Genomic DNA, 19,473 nt, shown 5'->3' with positions numbered 1-19,473 from the left:
AAATTTGTTTGCGTGTGAGCAGTGACTGAAGCTGCACGTTAAGAAATTTCCATTCAGAGTGCAGAGTGATTCTGCACGTAAAGAACAATCTATTCAGAGTGACGCTTAAAATTAATACAATCATGCATATGAAGAAAATGCATGGAATCTAATCGATTACGTGACAATTTGCACAAATCATGAAGGTGCTGTTATTTGACAAAATTTGTAGTGTAATTTTGCGATTAGTCAGGTATTCTCTTTATGTCTATGATTTTATGATGATGGTACATCAAATAATTTTCTGGGTAGTTTTCGGCCTTCGCCAACGCCAGTGATTGATGATTTTTTAAATACTAGCTTAACATCTATGAAGAGATCTTGAGATTACAGCTATCAAATTTAGAACCACATATTTTCTAGCACCAGTACTGAGATTCTGGTGAAATTGCGGTAGAATTTTGATGCTCCCCGTGTGTTTTCTTAACAGCATGTTGAATTCCGGAAGTTTTAAGTGTTTCTGTGATATTCTCGTTATTTTGGTGGGGCTTCTGATAGTATCCTTGGAATTTCTAGAACTTAGAATGTCGAAATTTTATGGGAATTGTAGGGTAAGTGTTCCCTTAGTTGTGGGTGTTCCTATAGTTGCGGTAGTGCCGTTTTCACTGATTTTGTTACATTAGCCATAGAACCGACACTGTCAATCGACGTATTGGTTTGTTGATACACGGAATAGTTGAAAAGAGCGTTCAAATTGCCTTAAAACTGATGAAATATCACTAAAATTGATAAAACTGTTCTTGCTTGTACCAATAGTTGCGGTAAAGTGTTCCTATAGTGGAGGATCCCATAAGAAAATAATGGATACCGCAACTATAGGAACACACATTAAAAATATACCACAACTAAAGGAACAGTGTACCAACAGTGGAGGTACTATTTTTCACTGACATGCTGTGGATTACTACGATGAAATTATTTTTCTCATTAAGTCAATGGTCGTTACTTCCCGTTACAACATCAACATGTGCATTAATTGCACTTTTTTGAATTAAGGCGGTTAGATGAAGTTCAATCCTGCTTAGTACCTCCACTATGGGTACATCTACCCTAGTGATTCCATTGGTAGTCGTTAGAATTCAATGAAAATCTCCCCTAAAACACCATGGTTCCCTTTGAAATTATTAAAATTCTTATCGATTTCACAAAAAATCCCATTGAAATCTATAAAATATTTACCGACATTCAAAACGTTTATATTGAAGCTATGCTTCCAACGGACTGGAGATCAATGGAATCTTTTTACAATAATTACAAATATTGATTTTCATAATTACAAATATTCACACAATAATTCGCAGGAATCCCACCGCAATATCATAGATTCTTACAGAAATACCGTCTCAAAGATACACAAAGAATTCCAAGAGATTAATATTATGAATCCCATTCCCACACCAATTCTAGAGTTTTTACCAGATTCCTAATATTTCCGCAATATTCCTAGAATGGTATTTATACTTCCAGAATTATCATAAAAAATCCGACATCCCTACCGGTATCTCAAAGTTCCTACAGGAATTCCGGTATTCAAAAGGAAATCTGAGATGTTAGAATTTACACGTATTCAGAATTACATTATAAATATATCTGAATTTCTACCGACATTCTAAAATTCCTAGAAAATAACATGATTATCGTAATGCCAGAATTCACATGGATATTACAAATTGCTACTGCCGCTAATCTTACCGGAATCTAAGCATTGGCGGGGCGAATATTTTCGTAACCTCAGAATTCCTAAGCAAAACTCAAAATACCTTCGGAAATATCAAAACTCATATCGTTTTCCCATGATTTTTACTCAAAAGTTAATTATTCCATTCAATTCCGCAATCTCAAAGCATGTGTAGCAACCTCTGAAGCTAACTACCAGTAGCTTTGTAGTAAATGCTACCTTTATTCATAGCAATGCGTTGTTTGTAGTATGTTCGAAAGGTGTAGAAAGGAAAATGACACAAACATGTTCCACTTGTGTTCCACATATAGCGTTTACTACCGAGATTGTAGTAAACTCAACTTTACTACATTTTATTCATACGGCCCATTGTTTCTACACCTTTCGAACATACTACAAACAACGCATTGCTATGAATAAAGGTAGCATTTACTACAAAGCTACTGGTAGTTAGCTTCAGAGGTTGCTACACATGCTTTGAGATTGCGGAATTGAATGGAATAATTTACTTTTAAGTAAAAATCATGGGAAAACGATATGAGTTTTGATATTTCGGAAGGTATTTTGAGTTTTGCTTAGGAATTCTGAGGTTACGAAAACATTCGCCCCGCCAATGCTGACATTCCGGTAAGATTACCGGCAGTAGCAATTTGTAATATCCGTGTGAATTCTGACATTACGATAATTATGTTATTTTCTAGGAATTTTAGGATGTCGGTAGGAATTCAGATATTTATAATGTAATTTGGAATTTTACTTGTAAACTCTGACACAGTGTTGACCAGACTCATTTCCCCGAAATTCGAATTGTGAAGCCATGAACTGTTATAACTGTGCGTTGTATTCCTGAGATGGAGGGGGAGGTGGTTGGGCTTGAGTGTTGCACATGGGAACCGACAGTTTCGATCTCAGTGGGCCGCAATTCAAGTTTCGGTGAAATGATTCGCACTCACTCACTCACTCATTTCATTTCACCGAAACATGTCTGACATCTCAGATTTCCTTTTGAATTCCGGAATTCTTGTAGGAACTTTGGGATTCCGATAGGGATGTCGGATTTTTTATGATAATTCTGGAAGTTTAAATACCATTCTAGGAATATTGCGGAAATATTAGGAATTTGGTAAAAACACTAGAATTGGGGTGGGAATGGGATTCCGAATATTAATCTCTTGGAATTCTGTGGGTATCTTTGAGACGGTATTTCTGTAAGAATCTATGAGATTGCGGTGGAATTCCTGCGAATTATTGTGTCAATATTTGTAATTCTGAAAATCAATCTTCGTAATTATTGTAAAAACCTTTAAGATTCCGTTGATCTCCAGTTCCGTTGGAATTCCAAAGCAAAGCTTTAATATAAACGATTTGAATGTCGGTAAATATTTTATAGATTTCAATGGGATTTTTTGTGAAATCGACAAGAATTTTGATAATTTCAAAGGGAACCCTGGTGTTTTAGGGGAGATCCTCATTGAATTCTAACGACTACCAATGGAATCACTACAATTCCCATAAAAATCTCGACATTCTAAGTTCTAGACATTCCAAGGACACTATCAGAAACCCCACCAAAATAACGAGAATATCGCAGAAACACTTAGAACTTCCGGAATTCAACATGCTGTTAAGAAAACACACGGGGAGCATCAAAATTCTACCGCAATTTCACCAGAATCTCAGTACTGGTGCTAGAAAATATGTAATTCCAAATTTGATAGCTGTAATCTCAAGATCTCTTCATAGATGTTAAGCTAGTATTTAAAAAATCATCAATCACTGGCGTTGGCGAAGGCCGAAAACCACCCAGAAAATTCTTTGATGTACCATCATCATAAAATCATAGACATAAAGAGAATACCAGACTAATCGCAAAATTACACTACAAATTTTGTCAAATAACAGCACCTTCATGATTTGTGCAAATTGTCGCGTAATCGATTAGATTCCATGCATTTTCTTCATATGCATGATTGTATTAATTTTAGGCGTCACTCTGAATAGATTGTTCTTTACGTGCAGAATCACTCTGCACTCTGAATGGAAATTTCTTAACGTGCAGCTTCAGTCACTGCTCATGTTCGAAAGTAGTAAGTACTACATATTCGAAAAGTTTTTTATTCATACCAAAAGTGTAGTAAACTTTGTGGATTTTGTTTTTGAGTAGATGCTACATGTAGTAAAGTTCAAAGTTTTTTATTCATATCACCCATTATTTCGTTCGCTCACTCTCGCACAGTCGGCACATTTCGGCACAATTTCAAGTGAGCCGAGTTTCCCACCCCCTGCAGAACGCACTGACAGCGGAATGGCTGCAGAATTTCCGTGCCCTCCACAGTGGTCCACATTAAGAGCAGAATAAGTATTTTATAAAACCCTTATTCAGCTTCAGTATATTATAAGAACAGTTGATCCAATTGAGGCCAAAATAACGACTAACAAACACATTGTTCAGCAATAAATAAGCCTTGCAAAAGAGATCACACTATAGCTAAATTTCATAAAATGGACGAATTTCGTGTTGAGTTCCGTATGCATTCCAAAGCTCATAAATTATTTGATTTGATTTGATGTTCTCAGTTCTAATAAATAGCTCGCAGCTATTGGTCATGTCTTATATATAGCATGGCAATTTTGGTAATTTTAGATATCATTTCCAGATCTTTTATATCTTATATATATGAAGTTAATATCACTTTTAGCTATCCATATTATAATTTGCTATTGCAAAGCTTTTCTCGCCTGCTCGGGATGTTGTTCCGTACAAGAAAAGGGGTCAAGCACAAACTACGTCACGCTCCAAGAGGTGGGAGGGGGTCAAGCCAAGCGTGACAAGCCTTACAACATTTTAGAAGGTATCATACAAAAACGTGACAAAAGGGGGGGGAGGAGGGGGTCGAAAAAGTATAAATTTAGCGTGACATAATTTGTGTACCATCCCAAAGTGAAAATATCTTTGACAGAATTGATTAAATAAATTTTTATAGTGAGCTACTTTTGAAATTATATTTTTTCACAACTGAATAAATACTGCGATCTAAAAAAAGATTCACTTGGCCCCGCATCATGATATTCGAATACAGAGAATTATTCAGGGGTCTTCACAAGCAAAAAAAATGTTCGACCTGCATATACAAAAAAAAACTCTATTTTTCTTTTTTCGAAGTTATTGTTTTTCAATTTTTATGCATAAATCTGAGATAATTTGGTATTGAAATATACAATATGAATGGTTTTACAGTTTTGAACGTATTTAAGATAAGGGGGTATTATCTTAAATACGTTCAAAACTGCAAAAACATTCATATTGTATATTTCAATACTAAATTATCTCAGATTTATGCATAAAAATTGAAAAACAATAACTCCGAAAAACAAATTCCGGATAATCGAGTCTAAAATTCCGGGTATATCGAATCCCGGATATTCGAGTCACCGGATAATCGAGTCCGACCTGTATTGTTTTTGTACTGTATTTTTTATCCAGGTGGCAGCTTCTCAATTTCGTCATAATGAAATCTAATCATACGTGAAAATTACAATTATCAAACCCAATTTGTTTCCAAGATGACCATTGGCCGCTTACACGGTGGTTTGCGAATACCCTTTAATGGGTAAAAAATTACTCGTTTTGAAATAGAACTGATATCTGTCACAAAATGGGTGAATTCAGATATGTTAAACGGGTAAATAAATACCCATTTTAGACAATCAACGGCACTTTAAAAATGAGTGTTTTTAAACCCATTTATGGGTGAAAAAATTGTTGGGATTCATTTCATAGTCGTTGGCCGCAGCTGCATGCAATTTCGGAATTTTTAAATAATTATTAACATATCCATTGGTATAACCTTTGTGTACACCATGTATTCACGTTGAAGGATTTAGAGAAGCGGTAAGTTTTGAACGCACATGCTATTATTCTGATAAACTGATTGCCTGATTGCTTACAAAAATTCGAAACTTCCAGGTAGTCTCGTTGTTTCTGCCGCAGACATCTTCTATGACCAGTGACCAGAAAAAAGGAGAGATTGCTGCTGGAATATAAACGTATCATTATTTTAACTATGTTTAAAAAACAATGAATTCCTTAAATAAAAACATTTTGACATTTTTAGTTTGTTAATTTCATTATAATGTTCAGATTCACATTGAGGTTATAATTATACATATTTATCATTCACAAAATGGGTAAATTTTTACCCTTTTTATGGCGCGAGCGCGATTTACAAAATGGGTAAAAATTTACCCATCCTTTGACATAGACTGCGTTTACCCGTTAATGAGTAAACAGGGTTTACTCATTAAATGGGGAGAGGCACTTCTAGCGGAAATGGGTATTTTTTTACCCATTAAAGGGTATTCTCAAACCACCGTGTAGAAATGTAACGCGAGAAATGTGCAATTTTTTGAATGTTCCAATACGTTTGAACAATGATGTTTGGCTTGTTTGGGTTCAGTAGTCGACAAAAGTTTCTAAATCGACATAAAGTTCTGATCCAGCGAGCGACCGTCAAATTCAAATAATTTCACGGACTGTCGTGAGAATGTTCGTAAAAACTTTCATTCTGTGCAATCAAATCTATAATTCAAAAGTGTTTCATTGAACAAAATTGGTTCATAAAAGCGTTTGATTCACTATGGAAATCGAAACCATTACGTTGGAACGTTGGATGTGTCGAATTTGTTTGAGCAAAGGTACGCACAACATCTTCGAGGAACGGCTGATACTGCCATCGGAACACCACCAAGGTCAATCGTCTTCGACCAGTCACTGCAGTAATGGTTCTATCTCAATTATCGATGCGCTCAACTGCTTCAGTGAGTTCAAGGTAAGTTAGATTTCTTTGCTTTGTAACTATTTCCTAGTGGTGATGCTTTCTTTATTATAGATAGTAAAGCCAGACACCGTCAATGAACCGGTAATGCTTTGCCAAAGTTGCCATGCTGAGCTCGCAAGTTGTGTGGAATTCCGACAGAAATTAAACGACTCGGAAGCACTGTTACGCAAAGACTGCGCAACACCGGATTTAGATGAAAATGAGGAGGAATCTAGAACAGGGCTTACTTTGCAAATGGTTGATATTGAACCATACTTGGAGGATGAAGAACCAACAGCTTCGGTATCACCAAATATCTATCAAGAAGAAGTTGTACAATCTTCAGCAATGCACCATTCTAAGCCTCGTTTCGAGCTAACACATCAGGTAAGTAACATTTTGCGACATGTGGCCACTACGAGTAGTAGTAGTAGTAGTTTCAACAGTGTAATCGATACCCCGGAAAGGGAAAAACGGAAAGAATCCTTTGGTCAATCGGATTTGGAAACGCCAAAGAAAATGCACCGGAGAAATTCTCAGGAGGCATTACTCGAAAAGACTCTTATCGTACCTCACTACATATTTAGTAGCCAACTAAAGAATAAGTCACAAGAGACGAGTAAATCCTCAGAACGCCATCAAGAAGTTGGATCACATACGGATCGATTGGACACGGACGATATTTTCCACTGCGAATACTGCCCAAAAGCGTTCTCAACTTCCCAACACTTGGCTAGCCATACTAAAAATGTGCACCTGTGCCAGTACTGCCCCAGGCACTTCTCCAGCATTCTTGCCAAAAACAAACACAGCCGCGAGGAGCACAAATCGTTCCAGTGTTCGCATTGTGGCTTCCAGTCGCGATATACTGCCAATTTGAAGGCGCACCAGCGAAAAGTGCATTCCTCGGCGCTGCCAGTCGACGTGCCTAGATTAAAATGATAAGAAAAAAAAATAGATATCCCGCATTTACGTTTATTTTATCTGATGACAGGCCAAATAGAGTAGCCAAGTAGCCTTGTAACTAAGCCCGAACGTTAACTCATTTTTAAATTGACCTTTGTTTCAGATTATTTAGCTACTTTTGAAAATCCAGTTCTTCAAGTTCATACATGCAGCGCCTAAATGTATAATTTGCGAAACATAATGAAACACATTAGTAACGGGTTCAGGAATGAAAAATAACGGGAGCTCGTTTTTTTACATATCTGAATACGTTATTCGAAATCATTTCTCTTCTATTTCAAGTAAAACATAATTTTAGAATGATAAAATCATTGAATCTTAAAAAAAACTTCCTTCATTGTCGGTTTCGACAGTTCATGTCATCGCGAACAGACGCGTTTATACTATCGTTTCCGTATAGCTATCTTCGCTGCGAGCGTAGCAGCTAACAGTCTATCCTCACAATTTAACTACTCTGCCGAATTTGGTAGGCTCAGGTGTGCATCGCCATCCAAAGAAAGCTGGCCAAAAGTGTGAAAAATAGTGCCAAAGTACCACCGGTCTGTGATCAATATCCACCAAACAGCGTTGTTGACAGCATCGAACAAGAGAAAGTGATTTGCCTTTGTTTTTGCTCAGACGAACAACGAAGTGAGTGGCATCTCGTGCTGTGCCGTTCGTTTCTATCGTGTCTGTAGAGAATATCTTCACAGTGGTTCTTTAAAACCCTATACGGGTAGTGATCACCATCCAATCCTCATCAACATCATTCAATAATTTCAAGCTATTTCCCGTCGCCCGCTCTGGAATTATGATCAAGCAGATTGGTCTCAATTTCAAGACTTTATTGACGCAAAAATTTCCGATACACCTCCGAATAATATCGAAGAGTTTCTCAATGCATTGCATCAATCGGCCTTATCATCTATTCCATTTCTTCAAATTCAGGTCGAAAGTCGTTGCCATGGTGGTTTCAGGACATTAAAAAAAATCATCAAAGAGAGAAGGAATTCTCTCCGTGCTGCGAAGCGTTTGCCTAACAGTAATAACCATCCGGAAAAATCCCAATTATTGCAAATTTACCGTTCCAAGGTAGTGCTTCGTGAAGCCCAAGCAGGACGGTTCGGTTTTGCGTCGTCGGATAGATTTTGTTCACGGTTTCGCGCGTGTTTTCGTCGCCGGAGAACTTTTTTTCCCCTGTTTTAGAGCGTCTTCCTGGGTAGGTATTTGGGAAGGCCCAAGCAAGACAGTTTGTTTTCGGGACGCCAAGAAGTTTTGCTGTCAGTGTCAGTTTTGTGTTCAGTCGAGGATGGATTACCAACTGGTGAGTTCGTTTCATGCTTATGATAACACATTTTGTTTCTTGAAAGCGTAACTTTTATGTAATATTAAAACAAACTTTGTATGGTTCGTCACTATAAGTGTCGGCATTATGCTTTTTTTATACAATTTCAATATACATATATTTTTCTCTTTGGCATTATTAAAAATTATCTTTTGACTTGTTCAACATTGTGAATGTTGACGTATTTTTTAAAACTTCTACCAAAAACTTCTCGAGACAAAAATACAAAACTAGCTTTAAATATAAATCGTATATTTCCCCCTTGTCCATGGATCGCATCACCGACCAGAGGTGACTCCCAGATCTTTTCCTCCCTCACTAATAAACGCCTTTCCCGTGGTGATTGTGGAGATGCAGAGGTATTCTCGGTCTCTAGAAGCAACAATCATTACACCCTAACATTCCTTCCCCATCCCAACTGACTGTAAGGACTTGGCCGGCGCCTTTATTGATCAATAATATTAGATCTGCTAAAATTGCACTTCGAGAGTAAGCGGAAACTCCCATCCCTTATTCATTTGGATCGTAGTGCAATTCTTACCAGTTCCGATCAATCACGGAGTAGCAATCATTGACATGTACAGTCAGTCTATGCTATGCTATGCTATGCTACTATTGGAAATTTACCGTTCCAAATGCAATGAATGCCGCCAGCGTATTCGAGAGGCTATACAGAAAACATGGCAGGACTTCCTAGAAGAGATCAATGCGAACCAAACTGCTTCCGAATTATGGGATCGAGTCAACATCTTAAATGGCAAACGAAAAGCCACTGGCATGACACTTCGGTTACCAGGGGTGTTCACCCGAGACCCGCTCTTGATAGCCAACGCTCTAGCTGACCACTTCGCTTCTTTATCCTCGTTGAACCGATATGGTACAAATTTCATCCGAAAGAACCAAGCAATTATTGACAGCATAAACAACTTAGTTTTTTTTATGAACTCCGTGCTCGTGGCCACTACTGTGCCGGACTCAGTTGATCTTGTAGCTTCTTTACCGATACAGACCTTTTTTGAACTTATCTATATTTACATCTAGTTTCACTCTCTCCTACTCTTTTACTCTCACAACGAGCAGGTAGGAGAGAGCTCTGCTGTTAATGAGGCCAGCTGCCTGCGAAGAGGGTCAGTTTGTCTCAGTCACCATCTGATACTGACGGAGGATGGACGTGCTCCCCAAAGTACGGTCCTCCGTGAGACGTCTTCTGGTGGCTGTATGGTTTTTTTGTGGAGGGGCTGGGAATCGAACCCATGACCTTCCGCTTATGAAGCGAAAGCGTAACCTCAAGGCTACAGACCCCTCTAAACAACTTAGTTATCCCAGAAGATAACACTCCCCTCCGAATTAACTCCCAGTTCCGCTTGGAAGAATTAAATTTTGCTCCACGCCATTGCAAGAGTAAGTCAGCTGGTCCGGACGATATAGGTTATCCAATGTTCCAGCAACTCACTACCGTTTTAGAGAACTCTCCTCAATCTCCTGAATAAAACTTGGATCGAGAATACTCTACCGAAGTCCTGGACTCACAGTCTAGTGGTGCTAATTCCTAAACAAAGGAAAGCCGCTACATTTCCATTCGTTATGGGCACGGATCAGGGACGTACTTTACTGGTCTAGGAGACACCTCGATCTCGAAACGATTCCGAGCAGGGAATAACTCTCCTGCATCCTATGCGTTCTCACGTCGCGGAGCTGTTAGCTAGCAAGTACTGCAACTACCATTACCGGTTCATCGCTGGCTCCAAATCCATGGACAGAACCGACTTCGGCGTTACCGACGTCGATAAAAGCTATTTTTTATCGGCTACCTGATCAGTGCTGCTGCAATCCTTTCGGCCTTTACAACTCCTGCTCCAAGACCAGTATGTGTTATCTCCGACTCTGCTAGCGTGCTCGCTACCTTCATTTCATCATCAACCAGTCACCCATGGATCAGAGCTGTCCAGAAGAACTCGCCCTCTCACACTGTTATCCTTTGGGTACCTGGTCATTGAGGCATTCAAGGCAACGTGGAGGCTGACCACCTTGCATCGAAAGGTCGATCCGGTCGTATGTTTACCAGTTTTACGCCTGAGATAGACCTGAAAAACTAGGCTAAATCTCAAATCCGTTCGTCTAGGACCATATAATGGGTAAACTCAAGAGATAAGTCCATCAGAAAAACAAAAGTAAAAATAAAACGCTGGAATGATACAAACGATCGTCATGATCAACTAGTGTTATCTCGTCTGCGTGTCGGACACACCAACGTTACTCACAATATGGATAACGAGCGACCTTTTCGCAAAAAGTACAATGTCTGCAACGATGACCGTCGAACACCTGATACATAATTAACTGCCCTTATTTTCAACAATTTCGGGATCGCTACAATATTCCCGATAATATCAGAGATGCGCTTGAGAATGAAGCTCCTAGTGAAGCAGCAATAACACCTTTTTTATGATGCGGAACTTTACAACACAATTTGAGTCATTAAAGAAGTAATCTTAAAGCCATTAAACGATACTTGATAACGCTCTGACACCAACTTGCTAGCGATATGGATCACCGAAGGACTTTGACGCCTAAAAACGACCCCTGATGACGACTATGCTGATCATGAATTACTAACGATTTGATTTACTGTATGGATTTCAACATATACAATAGAATAATTTACGATGTCAAAATGTCCTATATATCAAGTTTGTATAACAGGGGGGCTTCTCAACGCGATGCCCTCTCTTAAACTATGATGGAGACGAACCAGCCACAGGCTGATAGTCTCGATAATAAAGGTAATTATAATAATAATTGATGGTGCTGGGTCATTAGGCTGAAGTACATTAGGGCGCAATATGTTAGACCAAAGTATATTAGGCTGTCAGGGGTAATAAGGTCGAAAGAGTTAAAACATTTGCTTCGAAATGTCATGCTTGTTATATCAGAGAAGCGTTTAGTTTTAGCCAGGTGTGAGAAGTGAGCTTCTGTAACAATAATTACTGTTGCAGTATACATTGAAAGAATGGAAAGAATAGCACATATTTGATATTTATATGCCTTTATTTATGTAAAAACATTACCTGAAAAAGGGAAATGTTTATATGAAAATCTCTTATAGGAATGGGAGCACCCGCTATTCCAGCCATCTCTATAAACGCAAAGTTTCAAAGAAAATTCAATGTTCAAAATAAAGAAAAACTCCTATAACTGTGATTGTGGTCATGATTTCAATAACACACTATTGCAGCCAAAAAGAAAGTAATCGTCATCGTTTTACAAATTTTCAAAACCAGTTTTTTTGCTCAAAACCGAAGCAATGTTTATGAAAATCTATCATTGCATTGCACTTGCTATCTGTAATGCAGAGATAGATTTTCATGAGGATATCTTTAAATTTGAACGAAAAAACTATTTTTTTTTTAATTTTGATGATTGTTGATGATTGAATGATGGATTCTTGAGCCTGAAAGAATAGCCTATAATAAAAAGATGGAAAACCCTCAGGAAAATATCTGGGGCGTTTGTGGAGTTTAACTCCCACCATTAGCCAAGGTGACCTTATCCAAACGAATGCATAATCCTTCCCATTTTGTATTGCTTGACTGCCTGTTCCGGTGGTAAAAGTCCACCTCACAGGTGATCCCTAATTCATGGTGTGATGCGTACCGTGCCTAGGAATGAATGGTTAGAGGGGTCTAAATAAAACCTAACCGCTAACGGAGCCTGTGGAGTACCTGCGCCCTCCCCAGTATTGAGCCCTTCCTGTGCTACCCGGAGAAATGGTGCAGGTGACCTTGTGTTTCTGCGAGATAATCGGCTGCCCTTCTTCAGTCTCTATCCTGAGGCTTAATAAGGATGGAATTATGAATATGTCGACATTCAATTTAAATTATCGCCTATATGGTTTCGCATTATGCGTTTTACACAATGATGTATTATGTGCTCTTTCGCCTTTGGCGACTTTCAATAGATACCGATCTGTTTTTTCGTTGCTGGTCTTTTTCGTGCTGAGATTGCAAAAAGCTTAATCCTGCCTAGTTTGGGTAGTGGCTACGATTAAGTTAGCTCAGATCAATCTTCAGCATAAAAGAACAGCAACGATCAATCTTTGCAGACTCATGCAAAATGGTGCAGCCCAAGTGGAGCTAGAACCCTACATGGAGCCGCAAATTAACCCAACTTTGACTTCTTTTGACGCAATTTGGCTCTTCCGTGGGATAACCCAAATTTGGGTTAACTGATATATACCTATCATTACGTTGTTTCCATTTGACAGCGGTAAAACAAACAACTCAGTGCAAAAAAAATCCACCCAGCGTTAGCTTTCGAAGTCTCCGTGATGGGTTAAAAAAAACTTAACGTTAGGTAAACTCGAACTTTAAGCAAACTTGAAATGGCAAACTCGCGCTCTATGCCCCGCGCATGCGTGCTCGTTAATAAAGCAATCGTTGCTACACTGATTTCTGAGTTAACTACCAGAGAGGTATAGGCTGTCACAATCGATGTTTCTGTTGGTGACTTCAACAGGAAATACGTCTATTGTTCGGTTTATTTACCACATGGTGAACCATCCAAAACGGATAACTTCAAACGAGTTGTCGTACACTGCGTAACAAAAGGCCTTCCGCTGATTGTGGGCAGTGATGCCAATGCTCATCACATCATCTGGGGCAGCTCAGATATCAATTTGAGAGGCTCCAGTTTGATGGAATACTTAAGTAGTACAGACCTTGGATTACTTAACATAGGCAATCGCCCAACCTTCATGGTTGGGAAGAAGAAGTGTTAGACATAACGCTCTGCTCGAATAGAATCAGTCACGAGTTGACGAATTGGCATGTATCAGATGAGGAATCATTATCTGATTATCGCTACATCTTCTTTGAACATTCAAATGTAACTGCACGGACTTTGCGTTTTAGGAATCTCCGGTCAACAAACTGGGAACTCTACACTGAATTGGTAGCGACCAAATTTCATGGATATTCTCCGTCCATCGAAAATCCAAGTGATCTAGATGATGCCGTTGATACTACAACATCCTACATTATGGAAGCTTTTGAAGAAGCATGTCCTCTGCGGTCTGTAAAGACTACAAGAGGAACCCCATGGTGGAATTTCGATCTGACTAGACTCAGGTAACAATGTAGAAGGAGTTGGAACAGACGCCGTTCAGCTGGATCAGAGTCGTTCAAGTCGGCTCGCAAGGCTTACAAGAAGGCTCTTCATTCTGCTGAACGATCCGGCTGGAAAAACCTTTTTACAAATGTTTCCAGTTTGTGTGAAGTTAGTCGGCTGAACAAAGTCCTTGCAAATCCTAAGGATTTCCAAGTGAGCGAAATTCGCTTACCTAATGGTGACTTTACTTCTTCCGATGAAGAAGTTTTAGAATGTTTATTCAATACACACTTCCCTGGATGTGTGTACATAGCATCTACGGATGAACCAAATATCTTTTCATGTAGTTACGAGTTTTTGGCCTCGGCTTGCAGTATCGTAACTACTGAATCGAGTCAACGGGTACTTAATAGTTTTGCTCCTTTCAAATCTCCAGGAGCAGATGGGATTTATCCTGTTCTGCTCCAAAAGGGATTTGAGTTTATCAAACATGTTTTGAAAATGCTACTTGTAAGCAGTTTTGCTACCTGGTACATACCCAGATCCTGGCGTGATATTACTGTAAAGTTTATCCCGAAAGGAGGACGTGCGTCGTATGAAGAAGTGAAGAGTTTTAGACCAATCAGTCTGACCTCTTTTCTTCTGAAATGTCTGAAACGCATTATCGATCATCACATCCGCGATGCTTATTTGGCAAACATGCCTCTTCATGTGAATCAACATGCTTACCAATCTGGAAAGTCCACTGTGACTCTTTTACACAAAGTTGTATACGATATCGAGAATGCATTCGCTCAGAAGCAATCCTGCTTGGGTGTTTTCTTGGATATTGAGGGTGCCTTTGATAACGTGTCTTTCGATGCCATATTCGAAGCTGCACTGAACCATGGGCTACCTGTTGGTGTCGCAAATATGGCCTTTTCGGTTAACCCGAATAAAACATCTATTGTCCTTTTTACGGAAAGACGAAACCGCGATGGAATTCGACCTTTAAGTCTTTTTAGCACTGAGATTAATGTTACTGATCAAGTAAAGTATGTCCGAGTCATTCTACATTCCAAACTTTCATGGACACCTCACATTGATTTCAGAGTCAAAAAAGCTTACATGGCCTTCGTTCAATGTCGGCGAACCTTTGGTAAAACTTTGGGCCTCAAACCCAAATATATCAAATAGATTTACACAACAGTTTTTCGATCAATATTGGCATATGGATGTCTTGTGTGGTGGCAAAAGGGCGAAGTAAGAACAATCCAATCAAAATTGGGCCATCTCCAAAGGATGTGCTTGATGGCGATGTATGGTGCGTTCTCTACAACTCCCACAGCAGCGCTCGAGGCTCTTTTTGACGTTGTGCCACTACACATACATCAAGCACTTTCTTGCTCTTACCGTTTATGGGTACTGGATCTTCTGGAGAAAAATCCAGTAAATCGTAGATCTACACACACTTCGTTGTTTCCACTTTTGGTGAATTGGGACAAAATGGTCCTTGCTCCGAGTGATCTCACAATTGCTTGTCAATTTCTTTACAGGACATTTACCACACAATAGAGCTTAGTGACATTTGAACACACGAATGCTAGCATACGCTCGTCATACACAGTTTGTTTTTGTTTTCCTCAAATAAACTTGCACACGCTTTCCAGACTCATCAAAATGCATATGAAAATATTACCCAATTTGAAAAAAATACACCCGGATTCTGGGTGTTTTTCGAAAAAGAGTGCATATTGTTTTCCTCTACGGTTCACAACCACATCTACACTAGGGCACCCATACCCAGGGTGTCCATCCATCCGGGAAATCCGGGAAAAACCCGGGAATTCCAAACGGCCGGGAATAATACGGGAAATACCCGGGAAATTGTAGAACACACCGGGAAAAATATGAACTCGAAACATAAGAGTATCAATTTGTTTTAATTTTGAAAATACTGTGAACGAAACAGAAAAAATGACACGACGAGTCCCAGACTACTCAAACTTTGCATTAAAACTAAATTTTGGTTATATTTGGGATACTTAACGATTTTTTTTGTTTTCAAAATCGTTGGTTTATTGGAGAGAATTTGGCAAATTTTTCGTGCAATTTATATCCATTACTTGTGAGATGTTTTGAACATTTCTGGCGAAAGCGAGGGATATGGAGCCGATTCAAAGAAGAGCTTATAAAACATCCTTAAACAAATTCTTAGATACCTAGGGCTTCTCGACAAGGTTCTTGGTTGAATGCTTGATTAAGATTGATTAAGATTCATGGCAAAATCTTGATGAGATCATTGCAGAATCATAACAAGAATCTAGGCATTAATTGATCAGATACTCGAAGGTTCTTTAGAAAATCACTGAAAAGTTTAAAAGAGTATGACTAATAAAGTTTCAAGTAGATTAAAAAAAAAGATCTCTGGCTGATTTTGCTTATAATTCTTAATTAATTTCTAGCGATTGGTAAAAAGCTTATCTAACAAGATTTTTGGTTAACTTTCTTGGGATTTCTATGTGGTTTCATACTGAAACCTGAGCAGATTTATTGCTGGCACTGTTTGACAGATTCCTGGAGATACTTATTCATGGTTAAGACTTGTTTGGGTTATTAGCAAGACTAATGCTTGACTCGTACTTTAAGTATTAGTCAAGCTAATAACCAAAACAAGTTCCTGGCGAGTCTTTGTAGGGATATCTACATATTTGCAGTAAATTCTTTCGAACATATTCTCTAATTAGACCCCTAATGATTCATGGCGAGATCCTTTATGTATTGTTGGGCCAATTTTTGTTTAGTTCTTTTCGAGATGCTTTACAAAAAATCTCAGATTGCTGGAAGGATTCTGTTACGAATTTATTACCATTTTTTTCAGCGAGCTTCACTGAGATACAATCTAAGAATTGACTTTTAAACTTTGCTCTTTTGTTGAACTATGGTCGACATTTAGATATTCCCCGTAGTTTTGCCAATCCAACTGAAAAAAAATATTAAGCTGACACGGGAGACCGTGTTATTTTCCCCATCTTTTGTCTCACTCTAACAATTTTCATCAAAACTTTCCAGAAGCAAATCTCGAGTTTTAGTGAACCGATGAAGCTGAAACTTCAATCGAATGTGCACTACATATGTGGAATCATATGATTTGCTTCTTCAAATGGATAACGTGATTATAATGACGTCCCGTGCGGCCTTAAAAGGTTATTTTCACCATACCAATTTACATTTTTGATCGGTTCCGAAAACTATAAGTGATTTTTTGACAAATGATTAGTATTGATTTACCTATTTGAAGACCTGGAGGCGTATTGCGGCGTGTACCGTTTTTATTCATATTACGGACAGCTTCAAATTCCGGACACTCCAATTTGTATGGGAAACATTTCATACGAAATGTTTCAATTTTAACCGTTCAAAAGATGTCACTTTCGAGGCTCTTTAATAAGCATGTTTCATAGATATCTATGAAAATTTATAATATCCAGCTGCCTTAGACGTCTTTTTAGTGGTTTGAAGATTTCAATTGATGATTTGACTTTTCTATTAATGATTTTCATGAGCTGTCAGGAATTCGGATCAAAGGGTCCGGAATATGAGGCAAAAGTAGGGAAGCGTCTGGAATAAGAATTACGAAAAATTCACACATTACTATTCATTTAAAATTATTCATGTTGCGGAATCCAAATCTTCACCTCTCATTAAAAAGCTGTTTTGAAGGAACGTTAAAGCGGAGAAATAATATAGTAGGCATCCGGGAAATACCCGGGAATTGAAAAACTGATTTAGAATGGACACCCTGGTATCATACCATTAGGCATGATAACCACTATTCCCTTCACGGGAAGAGTGGACGTCTGGCTATTTGGAAAGAAGTATATCAAACAATATAGTATGTTACACTGATGGCTCCCTTCTTGAAGGTAGAGCTGGTGCAGGTGTATATTCTCGTGAGCTTAGGCTGAATCAGTTTTACTCACTTGGTAGAAACTGCATCATTTTTCAATCGGAAATATTTGCTCTATGTGTGGAGTGCAATCAGCACTTCTACAGTTCGTAATGGGTAAAGTCATATATTTCTGTTCAGATAGTCAGGCTGCTATAAAAGCTCTTGCTTCGGCCAACTCAAGGTCGAAGCTTGTTATCGCATGTCGAACTCAAATTGAGGAACTGAATTCAGTCAACTCTGTAAACCTTGTATGGGTACCTGGCCATTCTTCCATCGCTGGAAACGAATTGGCTGATGAGCTAGCTCGCGATGGAGCACCGCATGACTTCATTGGCCCTGAGCCAGCTATTACAATTTCGAAGTGCTGGGTGAAGCTTCAGATAATTTCTGGGGTGGCAACTCAGCACAAGCAATATTGGAATAGTTTGGAGTCGTGTCGTCTAATAAAATTGTACATTACAGAACCGTCTCCAAGGGTGGCGAAGTATTTAACAAATCTGTCGAAGCAGAATTGCAGTCTCTTGGTCAAAGCGTTGACAGGCCCCTGCCGACTCAACTATCACATGGGAAATATTCAGCGTGCTGACTCATTTGTGTGTGATAGTTGTGACTCCGATTATGGAACTTCGTATCCCCTGATATGTAACTGTCCACTTTTTGCGCAAAAGCGATTCCAGTTACTTAGTAAACACTTATTAAGTGAAACTGAATTCAGAAGCCTGAATCACAGACAAACAGACGTCACACTCTCATCGTTGTCCATCGACCACCTTTTTAACGGTCGATTCAAAAATATGGTAGGTGGCCGATCCGCCACCCGCAGCGCTCGTATCGTTTTTGTTCGTGTTTGACGTTTACACGCTACCGCCATCTGTTGGCCCGTCGGCCAAACACACCGATTATAGCATTGGGCGACATGTCTTCGTGACTATGATTTTGATTAAGATTTGTTCTAAGTGTTACGTCTGTTTGTCTGTGCCTGAATCTTCAGGACATTCTGTTATTCTTACCTGCTGTAGTAATGAGCTATAGGCTCTCTTTACGCTCATGCGTTTTGCAGTGCCCTTTTTAGGGCGCTGTTCGAACCAATTGTGGTATGGAGCTACATGCTCTCATTTCGCTTATGCGATCTTCCCTTTTCAAGGGACCCCACTCCAATTTCCTCTCATCTTTCCCTTCCCTTTGCTCTCCCATCGGGTAGATGATGAATTAGGCTAAAATATGGCAATGGCACAAATCTCCCAACTGGTGGGGAACGTGCCTTTGGAGCCGGCCTTCTTATACTTGATACCCACCATTAGCCAAGGTGACCTTATCCAAACGAATGCATAATCCTTCCCATTTCATATTGCTTGTTCATTCTGCAGTAGTTATTAAGGATCACCTGAATTCGAAAAAATCGATAAATTTATACAGTTCTATTGCACAACATTAGCAGTAGACATGTTATCTAAAGCAACAAGACGAATTTAGAATAAGATAGCCTAAATTTTTACATGTTTTTATCGTTATTAAAGGAACTACAAATTGTTCGGTCATCAATGCTCATGGTCAGTTTTCAACGATAGGAAGGAACTTTCGAAGCCAATCAAACTCTACGAAGTGGAATAGG

At 38.9% G+C, this 19,473-nt stretch overlaps 1 protein-coding gene across 2 annotated transcripts; it reads left to right on the top strand.

The window, feature by feature from the left end:
• Positions 1 to 6,162: 6,162 nt before the first annotated feature.
• On the top strand, positions 6,163 to 7,479 carry LOC5570709 (zinc finger protein SNAI2). 2 transcript variants are annotated; one of them, XM_021845181.1, is made up of 3 exons: positions 6,163 to 6,546; positions 6,607 to 6,921; positions 6,981 to 7,479. In XM_021845181.1, the coding sequence occupies exons 1-3, from the start codon at positions 6,355 to 6,357 to the stop codon at positions 7,119 to 7,121; spliced, it is 648 nt and encodes a 215-aa protein (XP_021700873.1). In that variant the 5' UTR covers positions 6,163 to 6,354; the 3' UTR covers positions 7,122 to 7,479. The 2 variants fall into 2 exon arrangements, with proteins under 2 accessions (XP_021700873.1, XP_001659302.2); XM_001659252.2 differs by having other exon boundaries at positions 6,165 to 6,546; positions 6,607 to 7,479.
• Positions 7,480 to 19,473: the final 11,994 nt, after the last annotated feature.

The sequence above is a fragment of the Aedes aegypti genome, chromosome 1, assembly GCF_002204515.2.
Source record: "Aedes aegypti strain LVP_AGWG chromosome 1, AaegL5.0 Primary Assembly, whole genome shotgun sequence".
Classification (NCBI taxonomy): Eukaryota; Metazoa; Arthropoda; class Insecta; order Diptera; family Culicidae; genus Aedes; species Aedes aegypti.
Note: the sequence above shows the minus strand (reverse complement) of the source record. Positions and strands in the feature narration are given on the sequence as shown.